Source organism: Corvus hawaiiensis, chromosome Z (genome assembly GCF_020740725.1).
Source record: "Corvus hawaiiensis isolate bCorHaw1 chromosome Z, bCorHaw1.pri.cur, whole genome shotgun sequence".
Classification (NCBI taxonomy): Eukaryota; Metazoa; Chordata; class Aves; order Passeriformes; family Corvidae; genus Corvus; species Corvus hawaiiensis.
Window position 1 is genome coordinate 15,154,177 of NC_063255.1, and position 14,007 is coordinate 15,168,183.

General features: G+C 57.1%; 2 protein-coding genes across 8 annotated transcripts; one reads left to right on the forward strand and one right to left on the reverse strand.

The window, feature by feature from the left end:
- Nucleotides 1–281: 281 nt before the first annotated feature.
- Nucleotides 282–3,402, reverse strand: LOC125320410. 6 transcript variants are annotated; one of them, XM_048292718.1, is made up of 8 exons: nt 2,799–3,402; nt 2,612–2,686; nt 2,418–2,495; nt 1,419–1,472; nt 1,304–1,339; nt 1,172–1,216; nt 874–999; nt 282–757 (listed from the first exon to the last, which is right to left on the reverse strand). In XM_048292718.1, exons 1-8 carry the CDS (start codon nt 3,133–3,135, stop codon nt 420–422), a joined length of 1,089 nt encoding a protein of 362 aa, XP_048148675.1. In that variant the 5' UTR covers nt 3,136–3,402; the 3' UTR covers nt 282–419. The 6 variants fall into 6 exon arrangements, with proteins under 6 accessions (XP_048148675.1, XP_048148673.1, XP_048148672.1 ...); XM_048292716.1 differs by having other exon boundaries at nt 844–999; nt 1,419–1,469; nt 2,799–3,401; XM_048292715.1 differs by having other exon boundaries at nt 844–999; nt 2,799–3,400.
- A 1,514-nt stretch (nt 3,403–4,916) lies between these two features.
- On the forward strand, nt 4,917–8,899 carry LOC125320575 (killer cell lectin-like receptor subfamily G member 1). Of its 2 annotated transcripts, XM_048292994.1 has the most exons (7): nt 4,917–5,003; nt 5,441–5,551; nt 6,059–6,142; nt 6,584–6,619; nt 6,758–6,906; nt 7,161–7,264; nt 7,743–8,899. In XM_048292994.1, the coding sequence occupies exons 1-7, from the start codon at nt 4,955–4,957 to the stop codon at nt 7,936–7,938; spliced, it is 729 nt and encodes a 242-aa protein (XP_048148951.1). In that variant the 5' UTR covers nt 4,917–4,954; the 3' UTR covers nt 7,939–8,899. The 2 variants fall into 2 exon arrangements, with proteins under 2 accessions (XP_048148951.1, XP_048148952.1); XM_048292995.1 differs by lacking the exon at nt 6,584–6,619.
- Nucleotides 8,900–14,007: the final 5,108 nt, after the last annotated feature.

Sequence of the window (14,007 nt, forward strand, 5' to 3'; positions counted from 1 at the left end):
AGCCTCTTCCCTTGGAGAAGGATGCAGCCTGGGCTTCGTGGCCTCCAGTCCTGGCAGTGGCCCTGCTCTGCTCCACAGCCCAGCAGCACATTGCCCAGGCAAGGGTGATACCTACCCCAGGCGCTGCTGGAAGGGGTAGACAAAGTACATCTGCCCTGTGCTGTGTGGGTTGGGAGTTTCTCAGAGTCTGTAAATAGCTGAGTTCCCCTCGTGCTCATCTCGAAACTGAGAAGGGGAACATTCCCCAGAGAGGGGGAAAGAACTGGTCAACTTGTCATCACTGGTAGAAAAGCTATTTTTAATTTTATTAAAATGTCTCTCTAGTATAAACTTGCAAAATATCTGGAATCTCTGCTATAAAGATTTGTGCCATGGCTCTGTAGCAAAGCTGTTGCTCCTGGGGCCAGTGATGGTGGCACTCATGGGGGGATGCACCTGGCATCAGGGGACAACTGAGGCTCCTCTTTGTGATCTGGGGAAGTGTGGGGAGCGCCAGGGGAGTAGGGCACTCTGGGGCCACCCTCAAAAAGGGGCACATGGGGGACGTAGTGGCCAATGGGGCCAGGATGGGTCTGCGGTCGGAGCAGGAGCTGGTGCAGGGTCTCGCCCACCTGCACGAGGCTGTGGGAGAGGAGGTGGAGGTGGGAGACTGTGTCGCTGGCCAGGCTCTCCAGTAGTGCCTGCTGCTGCCGTGATGTCTGCAGGATCTGCACCAGCAGGTGCTGGACATTCTGGAGCAAGCCTGTCACGCCAGACCCTGCAGTGAGAGAGGGGTCAGTGGCACCTCAACATGGCTCCAAGAGCTCCCTGTGAGGCTGTTGGGAAGCAGCAGGGATCACCCACCATGCAGGCTTGAGTCTGATGCATCTTCACCTGCTGCTGGTTGCTCGCTCATGGCTGCTGTCCCATGGGAGCCTGTGGCTGCGGCAGCCAGAGGCAGCATTTGGTTTCCTCTTCCCATCCCCAGGGACGTCTCACCAGGAAAACCTGTCACAAAAGCTTGGCATGGAGGAAACAACCAGAGTGATGGAGACACTCAAGGCCCAAACTCAGCTTAACACAGAGCCCTGGAAGGCCACTGCCTCTGGGAGCCCATGCCCTTCCCACCGGCAGGACAGGATGGAGCTGTGCCCTGGAGCACGAGGACTTGCTCAAAGCTGCCAACACTTACTGGCCTTTCCCTCAGCTCCTTCTTGCTTCAGGTCAGCGTGACAGCCTGGAAGGAGAGCAGACACAGCCTGTGAGCTGCAGCCATTTCCTGCCCCAGGGCACACAAGCATGGTAGGCAGGGCATGGTACTCACCCAGGAGGGAGAGGGGAGGGAAGCAGCAACTGGCATCTGCAACGAGAACCATATCAGAGCCTGCTCGTGTGGCTGAGGGGATTTACCGGGCTGAGCAGGGCAAGGAAAGCCTTACGTGGCATGGTGGGGGGCGTGGGTGGCACTCCAGTAACGTGGTCCCCACCAGCTGCTGGGAGAAAGTAGAGAGGAGAGATACGCCGTCTGAAGGGACCTGCTGGTGGATCACCACCAGCCCGGGGTCTGCCCAGCTTGCCCCAGCCAGCCCCACAGCCTGACATGCCCTAGCCACAGCTCCAGAGCGCCCTGCAGGGCCCCAAAGCATTTCAGAGCTAGGAACAAAAGCAGGAGTCACTCACCCACCACTGCAATGCAGCCACCTCTGGGCTGGAAGGCAGCAGCGGCGGAGCAGCGCACAGCAACGCTACACAACAGACTAGGACTGGAAGTGAAGGAGAATCCCACATCCACTTGAAACTGCAGGGGGAATTTGGGGAGACAGAAGGTAGTTACCCAGTGTGGGAGGCTGGCTGGGGCGTCCATGCAAACCAGGCTCAGGGATGTATCCTGCATCACCTCAGTGCCAAATCCCCAGGAGTGTGAACAGTCAGGGGTGTGCAGGATACGCACCTGGGTGGGCCGAAAGGCAGGGAAGCCGCAGGCAGCTCTGGCCCTCATACACAGCCCTAACTCATCTGAAGCTTTATGGTGTTACTGCGCAAGTGAGGAGCCAGGAACTGCTGAAGGAAAGGGAGTCACATGCCCTGCAGTGCTACCAGCCACAAGAGATCCCTGCACTGTGTCAGGGCCACTGTCCCTTCCAGACCTCTCACCTCATGAACTGCCATAGGGCAGCCAGCAGCCTTGTCATGCTCTCAGGCTGGGATCCCCTCCTGCCCTATCCCAGCCATCCCCATCCCCTCATGCTCTGGGGCTGGTTTGGAGCCAAAGCATTCGGAGATAGAAGTCCCAACACACCCATCATTGAGCATCCCTGCTGAGGGACATGTGATGGATCCCCTGATCCTGTACACCTCCCATTCCCATCATGCTGGCATGGGCTTGGGCTGGAGCCGTGGCCGTGCAGCTCGGTGCAGCAGGGCAGCTCAGTACTTACGACTCTCTGGCTCGTCCTTTGCACACTGCAGCGTTGGTGACAGCAGTGTGCTGGGGGTGTCCTCGCCAACGTCGTGCTCTGCAGAAGGAGGTGAAGGGGTGCAGAAAAGAGCTTCAGTAACTGGGGCAAGAGGAGTGTCTGCCACCTTGCAGCCAGGACAAGGCCCCACTCCGGCTGCCTGAGCCCACAGGTACCTGGTGGCTCTGGTGAGGATGGAGAGCGTGTGGCAAGGGCTGACCTGCGCTTCCTGGAGGGCAGCTTCACCACATCTAGGGGAAGAGAAAGACCATCAACAGACCCTGGGTGTCCACGCAGCACCAGTGCTCCACCAGCACCCCACGTCCAGCCACCCTGCTAAGCCCACACGTTCCCGGCACCCACCTGGCATCCTCCGTTCGCCAAAGACGGGCCGCCCGGCCGCCTTCCAGATGCTCTTCATGGCTCGGTAGTGAGGCGGCAGCCGGGGAGAGTGTTGTCCTGCCCTCCGGCGCGTCTCCCGCTCCGAGTGGAACGCCTGCTTGAGCGCCTTCCACTTGGAGCGGCACTGGGCCACGCTGCGCCCGTAGCCGGCCGCCGCCAGACCCCGGGAGATCTCCCGCCAGAGCGCCTCGTTGGGTCGCGACGTGGAGGCCATGAGCAGGGCGGCCTCACCCGAGCCCCTCACCAGCGACAGGAGGCCGCTGACCTCCGCCTGCGTCCAGGCTCGCCCGCGGGGCATGCTGCCGGCCCGAGGCGGGGCTGCCCCGGATCGCTCGGGCCCGGGCCGGCGGCGGGCACGGAGCAGCGCCGGGGCTCAGCCGTGCGCTCCAGAGGGCGCACCGGGAGGATGCCCCGCCGGGGGCGGCACTGGGAGCCGCACCAGGAGCGTCGCGAGCCTCCCCGCTGGTCGCTCTGGGGTTCGCCCCGGGCACCGCCGCACTGCCGGTCGCACCGGGAGTCGCACCGGGAGCCGCACCGGGAGCCGCACCGGGAGCCGCACCGACCGCCCCTGCGCCGCATCGGGCGCCGCGCCGGGAGCTGCCGGGAGGCGCCGGGCGCCGCATCGAGCATGTGCAGCCCCGGGAGGAGCCGCTGGGAAACGTAGTCCGGGACGAGATAGCCTCCCCCAGAGAACGCCGCCAGCTCGGAGCGGGGTCGTTGTCTGCCCGCAGGCTCCCGGGGGTTCGGGAGGACTCTGTCCCTCCCCCACGCGAGGGCACGGCAAGGATGGCCATCACGGCAGCCCTGGAGGCTGGGCAGGGGAAGGAGGACCCAAGCCCCCCGTTTTCCAGGGCTGAGATGCAGCTGCAGCCCCATGCAAAAACAAGGGGCTTGTAAGCAAACACGCAGTGGCCTTGCTCCTTGGAGAGAGGGGCATGGGCATGTGTCCTGTGCCCCAAGGATACCCAGTCTTCCCTTGCAGTGCCTAGGGCAGATCAGACCAAGAGAGCTGTGGTTGTTCAGCCTGGAGGAGAGAAGATTCTGAGGAGACCTTAAACAGCTTTCCCTGCCATGAGTTCAAGAAAGACTACGAGAGAGCTGGAGAGGGACTTTCTGCAAGGATGTGTAGTGATAGGAGGAGGAGGAGGAATGGCTTCAAACTGTCAGAGAGCAGGTTTAGGTTACATAATAGTCATAGAATCACAGAATATCCTGAGTTGGAAGGGACCCACTGGGATCATCGAAGTCCAACTCCTGAACTTGCACATGACACCCCAAACAATCCCCCCATGTGCCTGCGAGCATTGTTCAAATACTTCTTGAACTCTGTCAGTCTTGGTGCTGTGATCACTTCCCTGGGGAGCCTGTTCCAGCCGCCCAACCACCCTCTGTGTGAAAAACCTTTCCCTAATATTCAACTTAAACCTTCCCTGGCACCGTTCCCTTGAGTCCTGTCACTGGTCCCCAGAGAGAAGAGAAGAGTGTCTGCTCCTCTGCTTCCTCTTTTGAGGAAGTTGTAGACTGTGCTGAGGTCTCCCCTCAGTCTCTTCTTCTCCAGGCTGAACAAACCAAGTGACCTCAGCTGCTTCTCATATGGCTTTCCCTGTTTTAGGAAGAAATTCTTGATTGTGAAGGTGGTGAGGCACTGTCACAGGTTGCCCAGGGAAGCTGTTGATGCCCCATCACTGGCAGTGTTCAAGGCCAGGTTGGACAGGGCTCTGAACAACCTGGTCTAGTGGAAGGTGTCCCTGTCTTTGGCAGAGGGCTTGAAACCACATGATCTTTAAGGTTCTTTACAACTCAAATCATTCTATGACTCCATGACTCCAAGCGATGGCTGGCCAGCCCAGCCCTGGCTCCATGTTTGAGCTAGCAGCCCTTCCCACTGCGTGCTGCCCCAAAGCCAGGAGTGTGGGGTTCTCTGCTGCCAGGATGCCTGGATGCTGGCCTCAACAGGGCTGCCCCTTGCCCCAGGTGTCTGGCACACAACACCCCCGGGCTTTTGTCTCAGGTGGTGCCTCTGGGGGCCCCACCAGGAAGTGACACTTTCCATTTTGCATCACACCCGTCTGAGTTGGGCTGGGAAAGGGTTGCCATTGCCCCTGTGGGCTGCAGAGATGGAAGAGGGTGTCATGTATGCTGACCTGCGCCTTCCCTCCACACCAGGTAATGGCCCCCAGCTCTCTCTGGGTTTCTTGACCTCCTGCAGCCCTTTGCCCTCCCCAGAAATGTCCTCCCAGACCTGCTTCCCCCACTGCCTCTTTTTGGGTGCCTTCTCTCAAACAGCTCCTCTCCAGCGCTGTTGCAGACTGCCTGCTCTCAGGGTGGGGGGCAGGAGGGGCTCAATGGCAGGGAATGCCCACTGCACCCCCATGCCACTGCACAGACATCCCTCTCGCTGCTCTCCCCACCAAGCACTGTGTGCAGGCAGATAATTTCTAGGGCAGTCAAGCTGCTGCAAACAGGCTCTCCCCCACTTTTCCCAGGTTTCCCCACTGCCTCTTGATGTCCTGCCTGAGATTTGCAGACATTTCCTGGCTCAAGGTTCCCCACTGCACCCTCCAATCCCCCCTGCCCCGGTCTACATTAACTCATTTTCTCAGCTCCTCAGCAGCGAGTGCACATACCCTGGTTCTGGGCAGCCCTCAGCCTCGGTCTCCTCTCCCTGATACTCCTGCTGGCACAAATCATCCTGGTCAGCCTGAGTTTCCACTGTAAGTACTGGCCATCCCGTGCCTGGATCTCTACAGAGGGGGCCCTGGGGTCAGGGCTGGCACCATAGCACTTGTGTATCAACAGACTGAGCTGCAGCTTCCCCACGGAGCCGGGCCTTTCTGCTTGGGGCTGTGGGCGTTGAGGGTTCTGGGGCAAGCAGGAAAATTGGTGAGGCAAGACACCACCTACATGTCTGGAAAAGGAAGCTGGGGCGACAGCTTGGGCTTGGGGAAAGCCACTCCATCACATGGCAAAGAAAGGAAGGCAGGAGGGAGAGCGCTGATACTGAAACCGAAAGACAGGAGCACTTTCCCAGAAAGCCTGTTTTGTGGAGGGATCCCAAGCACAGAAGAAACTGCAAGGACGGACCTTGGCAGGCTTGGTGTACCTAAAGCAGGGGACAGCTCACCCACAGCCACGAGGCTGTCCTGTGGGAGAGGACACTGGGTGCTGCCGGGAGCTGGAGCCTGGAGTTGCTGGAACACACCTGTGCTCTTCTGCTGTAGATTTAGTACAACAACAAGCGAGCTGCATCCACGGTCCCTGGAGCATAGAGGAGAGGCCCAGCTATGGGAAACAGACAGTGCAAAGTAAGTGCAAGGTAAGAGAGCCTGCTGGGCTCCTGGATAAGCTTTGAAGAGGGCCTCACTGCTTCTTTCAAGCAGTGGGATCTGTCCATACTCAAGGATGTTTTCCTGGGCTCCATCCCTACATATTCCTTCACCCTTGCTGCTTGTCCCCTGATTTATGGCATGGAGAGCTCCCCCAGCACTGCTGAACAGGCTGAACTGCTGGGACCCCTTTAGAAGAGATGACCCCAGACAGCTCAATGTTACCTGGGCACGTCACCAGCACCAGGTTCATGGATGCCACCAGCATTCCTGTGCCAGATGGCATGAGCTTCTGGTGCAGCTGAAACCTTGACTGAGTTCCCAGCACTTTGGAAATTGTGTTTGTTTCACCACCCCAAATGTGCAGCTCCCTGCCCTGCCTAATGCCAGCACGTTTCTGTAACTAGCCTCTCTTCCCAGGGCTCTGTGACTGGAACATTGGAGCTGGGCTCACAAGTAAGGGCAAGAGTGGGGCAGACATATGAACACTCTGGGTTGGTTGGTGTCCTGACTGCCCACTGTCACCCTCCCGTCCCTTGGGCTGAGGGCTGGTGGCAGTTGCCCCATCCCAGCTGCTGTGTTTCTGGTGTGCAGGGCGATGCCAGTTTTGCCCGGTCGGCTGGTTCTGGGATGCGGGGCAGTGCTACTACTTCTCCTCTGCCAGAAAGAGCTGGGAGCAGAGCAAAGAGGACTGCTGCTCCAGAGGGGCACAGCTGGTCACCATCCAAGCCAACACTACCCTGGTGAGTGCACCCAGCCTGGCCTGTCCCAACTCCCTGTGAGCATTGGGCTGTCCTGGTGACCACCTCACAGTCCTTCAGCTGTCACCCACCCACAGCATTGTCTCAGCTCCCTGGCCTGTGTGCCCAAAGCCTAACAAAGCCTCCAGGCAGGGAGCTGGCAATGCTGTGCCCACACAGCACAGCCCCCATCACTGATGGTGTGGCTGGGCTGGCTGTTCCCCCAAGGAGCTCATGTGGGTCCTCTCCTGTGCTAGGCTTTCCTGGTGCGTACAGCTAACATGGAGGTCTTCCATGTGGGGCTGAAGCAGGATGGCTTCAGGTCTGACTGGAAGTGGCTGGATGGCACCACACTGGAAGGGTGAGGCTGTCAGCTTGTTCCCAGCCAGGGCTGCTGAGGGTCCAGCATTAGGGCTCAGGGAGGTGACAGGGGGACAGGCATGCAGGGATGTGCTCCATGTCTTGGCCACCTCTTTTCTTCCCAGAACTGTGTTGGGGCATTTTAGGGAGGTGGCATTTTTAGCAGGGGCCTGACCCTGGTGCCCACACTCTGTCTGGGTGAGAGGCTGCAGGGGATCCCCCAAAAGCAGGTTCTCGGTTTGGTTGGTGCTGAGCCCTGCTAGGATTGACCTGGGGGTGCTTTGTGAGTGATGGGGCTGGGGGCATCAGGGCATGTGGCCTAACTGGGAGGAGCCTGGCAGGAGACTGTGCTCCATGGGGAGGGTGAGCTTTGCCCCTGCAGCATCTCTGTGCAGTGTCTGGTCTCTGGCTGCAGCTGCTGATGGGACAGCCTCAGCTCTTTCTGCCCATCCCATCTCATCCCACTCTCTCCCTTGCAGGATCTTCCCAATCCAGCGCTACCCCAGGTCTTTCCAGGCCTGTGGCAGGGTGTCAGGCTTGGGACTGTCAGGTGGCCCATGCACAGAAGCCCTCAGGTGGGTCTGCAAGCAGAGTGCAGCCACCCTGCAGTGGCTCCAGTCCTCAACTCCTGCCTTCCTCTGGGGAAACACCACCTACAGCTGTGTGAGGCCCTGATGGCCATGGGGACCCCCAGCCTGTGCCACCACCCTGTTCCCTCCCTGAGCCCAGTGCATGGGCATTCCCAGGCTCTGCTGCCTCCTGGCCCAGACCTCTTTATCTCCCAGAACTCTGCACTTTGCCAATAAACTCTGCCAGCAACTGCAGCTGGCTTTGGGCTATGGGGGTGGGAGGATGGGGGTGCATCTTCCAGCTCTCAGACTCGGTTGCATCACTGACAAGTGGGAAATTGCATCTGCTATTCTGTGGCCAGGAGCCAGCATTGAGCCAGCAGCAATCGGAACATCCCCATGGCAGTGTGAGGCAGCTCCTGTGCAGGCTGGCAGAGGTTCCATGAAAACTCTGGGCATTCTGATTGTGGTGGCTGCCTGGGGTTTTTGCTTCTTGGGGCATGGTGCTGAGAGGTGACCCTGTGCCTCTGCAGCCCCATGGAGGACTTGGGCTGGGCAGCAGCTTGTTTGCTGATGCCTGCCAAGTCTGAGGAGGTCCCAGCAAACACGCTCACTTTGTTTTGAGGCCGGCTGATGTGTGAGAGCCTAAAAGGCCTGCTGGGGCTTAATTTGGAGTTGTTTGGTCCCAGAGGCTGTTCTGGTTTTGGCATAGACCACTGGGTTGTTCCAGCAGCCTGCAGCTGTGGCACAGACATCGCTGGGACTCCCTCCCAGCACATGCAAAAGACCAAGCCCCCACAGTCTGTGCACCCTGTCAGACTGAGCAGGACTGGGAGGGGGAATGTGATGCATGGGGAACTGTAGCCTTGCTGTGGCCTGTACCCATGGGCTTGGGCTCTTCACAGCCTGGGGACCTGGGTGCAGAGCATGCTCCCCAGAAGGGAGCTTATTCACCCCCCCACCCCCTAAAACAAGATCATACACAGGAAAAAAGCCCACTTTTTGCAAATAAAGCAACTACTTCTGCTTTTCTGTGTATGAAGATGTGTCTCCATGCAGTATGGTCTTAGCCACTGTTTACCACCTGACCACAATGGAGAAGGACAGGACTGGGTTCCTGGGCTGCTGCTGCTGCCCAGCTGCCTGCATGGCCCAGAGTGTGGCCCACACTGACCTGAAGTTTGCTGAGGCCTCTGCTTGCTGCCCTCACCTGCCCTGCAGACCCCAGTGAGGATGACATTCACTACAAGAACCTGCTGCTGGGGCTGGTGCTGTCAGAGTCTAGCCTGTGTGAGAACCCAGCTGCCTTCACTGCCACAGGGATAGCCCAGCACAGGGCGAGCACCGGCTGGTGGCAGTGGGACCATGGGGTGATGCCCATGGGCACTCATCTTATCCCTAGACTGCTGCCCCTCGGGCTGGGTGCCCTACAGGAGCAAGTGTCTCTTCATCTTGGTGGAAAAGAAGATCTGGTTGAGCAGCCATTATGACTACACAGGGAAATTCACTTGACTGCTGGTCCAGGGTCCAAGGCCAGCACGGATGGTACAGAGTGGAAGGGCTGTGTCACCCCAGAAGGGTGGATTTCTGCAGAGTCCCATGGAGCCAGCAGCAGCAGTATCTGGGGAGGTGCTGGGGTGCCACTGTGGCCCCAGGTTCCCACCATGGCAATCCACAGGGAAGAACACAGCCAGACCTGGGGCTCCTGGGCACCAACAGGATGCTGGGCATGGGGCAGGTGGTCAACAGCTTCTCTCTTCCCAGCATTTTGTGCAGGCAGGTGATTGAAATCATCATGACAAACCTGAGGGGCTGTATGGGAAGTTGTATAACGATTAAGTTGTTCCATCCTGGCCACCTGCACCCGTCCCACTGTCACCAGCCATGAGTAGAAGTGTCTGCATTTTAAAACAAGACTTATAGAAAAGAGGCTGTATTTTTGTCTTCCACACTCATGGTCATGTTGACATCCCCAGTCCCTGCTCTGGCTCCTGTGACCCAGGGAAGGTGTTTAGGAATCCTCCCAGCCTGAGCATTCAAGAGACTCTGGCAGTCATACTCCCAATGCCAGAGACTCCTACTGCAGGGACCGAAGGCTCTTCACAGCTGGCAGCTCCAGTGAGTCCACAGGTGCCCACTTGGCTCCCCCTACACCCCACTTACACAGTTAGACCAGGTTTCCTTGCTGATTCAACCCCAGGTTTCCCATGTGTCTTGGGGTGACTTTATGATGTGTATCCCCTATCACTGCCCCATGCCCAGAAATTAATTTGTGTACCTTTCTATGCCTTTAAACTGAGCCTGAGAGGGGGGAGGAAAAACCAAGCAAAACTTTTTCAAAGCAGTTTGCAGCTTGTTCAAGGTCACACAGAGATAGAGACGGCTCTCTGCGTTCAGCTGTGGTGGGAGCAGGAGTGAGCAGCTTGCTTTCCAGCCAGTTTTCAGCTTTCTTTTTCTCTGGAGAGAGATGGAGAGTTGAACTTTTCTTTTCCTGGGACTTTGTTTTTTCCCCTTTTTTCTCTGCTGGATGGTTTCAACATCAGAATACATCGGGAGGAATTTCCACCAAGGCCTTGGCCCTGGAGGAGGCCCATCACCCCATCCCATCTCCAAGGAGGGGGAAGAGAGAGATCTGGGGAAGGACTCTGAAATTTTCCCAGGTTTTCTCTCTACAGCGAGAAGTTTCATTATTTAGCATTAGTATTTTTTTTTCCTGTTTGTTTGTTCAATAAACAGTTTTTATCTCTTTCACTTTCCTTCGGGGAAAAAGGGTTTTTTCCCCGAACCTGGTGGGGGGAGGGGTGGTTTGTAACCTGCCTTCTCTCAGAGGATATATTTCTAAATTTGGCCAAACTGGCACACCATGGAAGAGGCTCAGATATCTCATTCCACAAAGCCATTTATTCACGGCGCAGTAACACAGAAACAGCTTGAGATGGTTCCTCTGAGGAGGGACCCCCAGCAAAGGAACCCCATAGCTTTTATCCCCTCACTGTCTGCCTGTGCTCAAGCCTTGCACTTCTTCCTCGGTCCTATTCTCCCACCCCCTCTCTCTGTCCATCCACCTTGCTTTAGTCACCCCTCTCCTTTGTTATCCAAAAGGTCAGCAGTTCCCAGCTCCCCCTGTGTCTCTCGGTGTCCATTTACCTGTCTGGCACCACCCATCTTCCTGCCCTGTGTTATCCTAAGGGTTTGCAGTTCACAGCCAGCCTCTTGCGCTGGGCTCCCACCCAGAGCTCAATCTCCACTTCCATCTGCATCTCTAACTGCAGCTTGCCAGCCCAGCTACCTGGAGCAGAGGTATTCCTCAACAAGGGGATCTCTGTAGCAGCCTTCCAGCTCACCTCTGCTGCTTTCCTCTGAGGGGGGTTTGGGAGAGGCCTCTTGCACCTTGTGAAGGTGGGTAAGGTGGTGTCATTGGTGTCCCCTTGAGGACTCTGTTAGCTTTCCTGGCTGCCCCTTGCCTCTGTCACTATTTGCTGCTGGCTCCCTACATCACCTGTCTGGAGATGAGCTTTGTTCTTCCGCCTTGATACCAGGAAGAAGATGTAGGACACCTGCTGGGCATGTGATCATCCAGGATGGGTGGGGAAAGCCAGGCAGGATTTCCCAAGGGCAGGTGATGCCTGTCTGACCTGCCTGCTGCTGTGGGAACAATGGGCTATGGATAAGGGGAGAATAATGGGGAACATTTATCATGAACCTTTGAGGTCTGGGAGATGGTTTTCCATGGTCTCCTCACTGGCACAGTGGGGATATATGAAGTCAGGAGAAGAGAAGAGGGTGGGTGGAAAACCTGAATGGTGTGAGGGCTGCCGTGGGTGTCAGCAATGCCCTTGTTCCCTTGGCAATCACTGAAAGGTCAGTCCTGGGGTTTATCCTCCTTGGAGCCTTCATCAGTGCACTGGATGTTGGGTTGGGGGTGGCCTCAGGCAGTATCAAACTGGTCAGTAGTGTGAGTACTGGAGGACAGGACCGGGGTACAGAGAGACCTGGAGAAATGGTTTGATGGGAGCCTGCTGATATTGGAGTGGGTAAAAGTGCAAATCCTGCAGCTGGGAAGAAAGGAGAAACTCCACACATCAAGATGGGCAAATAAGCAGCCATGCTGAACTGGCATGGGGACCCATGAACCAGAGGCTGGATGGGATCTGCAGTGTGTCCTTGTAGTGGCAACTACGACCCTCTGGGCAGTGGAGGTTAGAGCTCAGGGCTTCAGGACTAGGGAGCATTGTCCTCTGTGGGCAGCAGGGAGACCACGTCTGGACTCTCCAGGACAAGCCAGACACAGCAAGTCTTTGTTTTGCATGATAGCTGAGGCTGTAGGGGACCTTCTGCAATCCTGTCCCAGCCTTGCCGTGCCACTGGGCTGGCTCCACCAGCCTCCTTCTCTGAAAGATCTCCCAGGAGCTGCCCTCAGTTTGAAGCCATTTCCCCTTGTGCTTTTGCTACAAGCCCTTGTGTGCAGTCTCTCTCCAGCTTTCTTGTAGCCCCTTTTGGTACTGGAAGGCCACAGTAAGATTTCCCTGAAGCTTTCTCTTCTCCACGCTGAACGATCCCAATTCTCCTCACAGGAGAGATGTTCCAGCCCTCTGATCATCTTGGTAGCCTCCCCTCTGGACTGGCTCCAGTAGGTCCCTGTCCCTCCTGTGCTGGGACCCCAGAGCTGGATGCAGTGCTCCAGGTGGGTCTCACCAGAGCCGAGCAGAGGGGCACAATCCCCTCCCTCCCCTGCTGCCCACGGGGCTCTGGGTGCAGCCCAGGACACGTTTGGCTCTCTGGGCTGTGAGTGCCATGGCCGGGGCATGTCCAGCCTCTCACCCCCAGCACCCCCAAGTCCTTCTGGGCAGGGCTGCTCTGGGTCTGTTCATGCCCAGCCTGTGCTGGTACTGGGGGTTGCCCTGACCCAGGTGCAGCACCAGCACTTGGTCTTGTTAAACCTCATGATGTTCCCATGGACCACTCCTCAAGCTTGTCCAGGTCCCTCTGGATGACATCCTGTCCTTCAGGTGTGTTAAACACACCTCACAGCTTGGTATCACATGCAAACTTGCTGAGGGTGCACTTGATTCCACTGTTCACGTTGTTGACAAAAGCACTTAATAACATTGGTCCCAAGGTGGATCCCTGAGGGCCAACATTATCACCAATGTCCACATCAGGACACTGAGCCACTGAGCACTATCTTCTGGATGCAGCTGTCCAACCTTACCCACTGTACAGTTCACCCATCGAATCCATCTCTCTCCAGTTTAGAGGGGGACTGTGTTGAAGGCTTTACAGAAGTCCAGACAGAAGACACGTGTAACCCTTCCCTTGTTCACTGATGCAATTGCTCCATTGTAGAAGGCCACTGGGTTGGTTAGGCAGGGCTTGTGATGAAGCTGTGCTGGCTGTCTCAAGTCCAGCTCAGAAAAATGGTTCCCAACATATTCCCCTCTCTGCAGAAACACTAAGTGAGACAGGGAGGGTCAGTGCTCCTTCTGGATTCCCCCACGCACCCCAAGTGGGTCCTGGACAGGGGTCTCTCATCACCCTCCTTTGGCAGATCAAGTCCCACCACATTCTTAGGGATCTTTCCCCCTTGGTGGCAGGGGTCTCCCCTTTTCCTCATGTTCCCAAGTCTCCCCAGTGCTCCCTCCTCTCTCCCATTGTCTTACCAGTGCACCTTCATTTTTTCAGGAGCACCCTCATTTGCAGCTCTGCTGCACCTCCTTTCTTTCCATGGTCTCAGGATTCCCACATTCACCTCCCATGGTCTTAGGGCTCTTCACTGCACTCATTTTCCTCCCATGGTTTCCTCATTCACCCACCATGTTCTCAAGGCTCCCCAGCACTCCTTCATTTCCTATACAGTCTCAGGGCTTCCCAGCAGTTTTTCATGCTGATGGCACCACTGTCAGCACCCTTTCCAGGCAGGACCAGCCCAAAGCCCTGAGCAGGTGAGGAAGGCAGGAGAAAGGACAGGACAAGAGCTGTCAATACTGAGAGAAGGGACAGGCTGTAAATCCACAGGACTCCCCAAAACGGACAGGTTGAGGACATCGATGTGTCCTCCCCCAGCTCCAAAAAGATGCAAATGGCAGATCCTGCACCCCTGGCAGCCTTGGAGTAACCAAGAAGGTGGGAGTTGGGCTCTGCACTGGACACCTTGGTCAGAGCTCTGCTGGCCAGG

What these genes read in the sequence shown, in the direction of transcription:
- LOC125320410 (XM_048292715.1), bottom strand. Translation starts at nt 3,135, where the DNA reads ATGCCCCGCGGGCGAGCCTGGACGCAGGCGGAGGTCAGCGGCCTCCTG. An exon ending in ATCCTCACCAGAGCCACCAG is followed by an intron (nt 2,496 to 2,611) that starts GTACCTGTGGGC and finishes CTCCTTCTGCAG; the next exon opens with AGCACGACGTTGGCGAGGAC. An exon ending in ATCAGACTCAAGCCTGCATG is followed by an intron (nt 758 to 843) that starts GTGGGTGATCCC and finishes CTCTCACTGCAG; the next exon opens with GGTCTGGCGTGACAGGCTTG.
- LOC125320575 (XM_048292994.1), top strand. Translation starts at nt 4,955, where the DNA reads ATGGAAGAGGGTGTCATGTATGCTGACCTGCGCCTTCCCTCCACACCA. An exon ending in TGGGAAACAGACAGTGCAAA is followed by an intron (nt 6,143 to 6,583) that starts GTAAGTGCAAGG and finishes CTCTCTTCCCAG; the next exon opens with GGCTCTGTGACTGGAACATT. An exon ending in GATGGCACCACACTGGAAGG is followed by an intron (nt 7,265 to 7,742) that starts GTGAGGCTGTCA and finishes TCTCCCTTGCAG; the next exon opens with GATCTTCCCAATCCAGCGCT.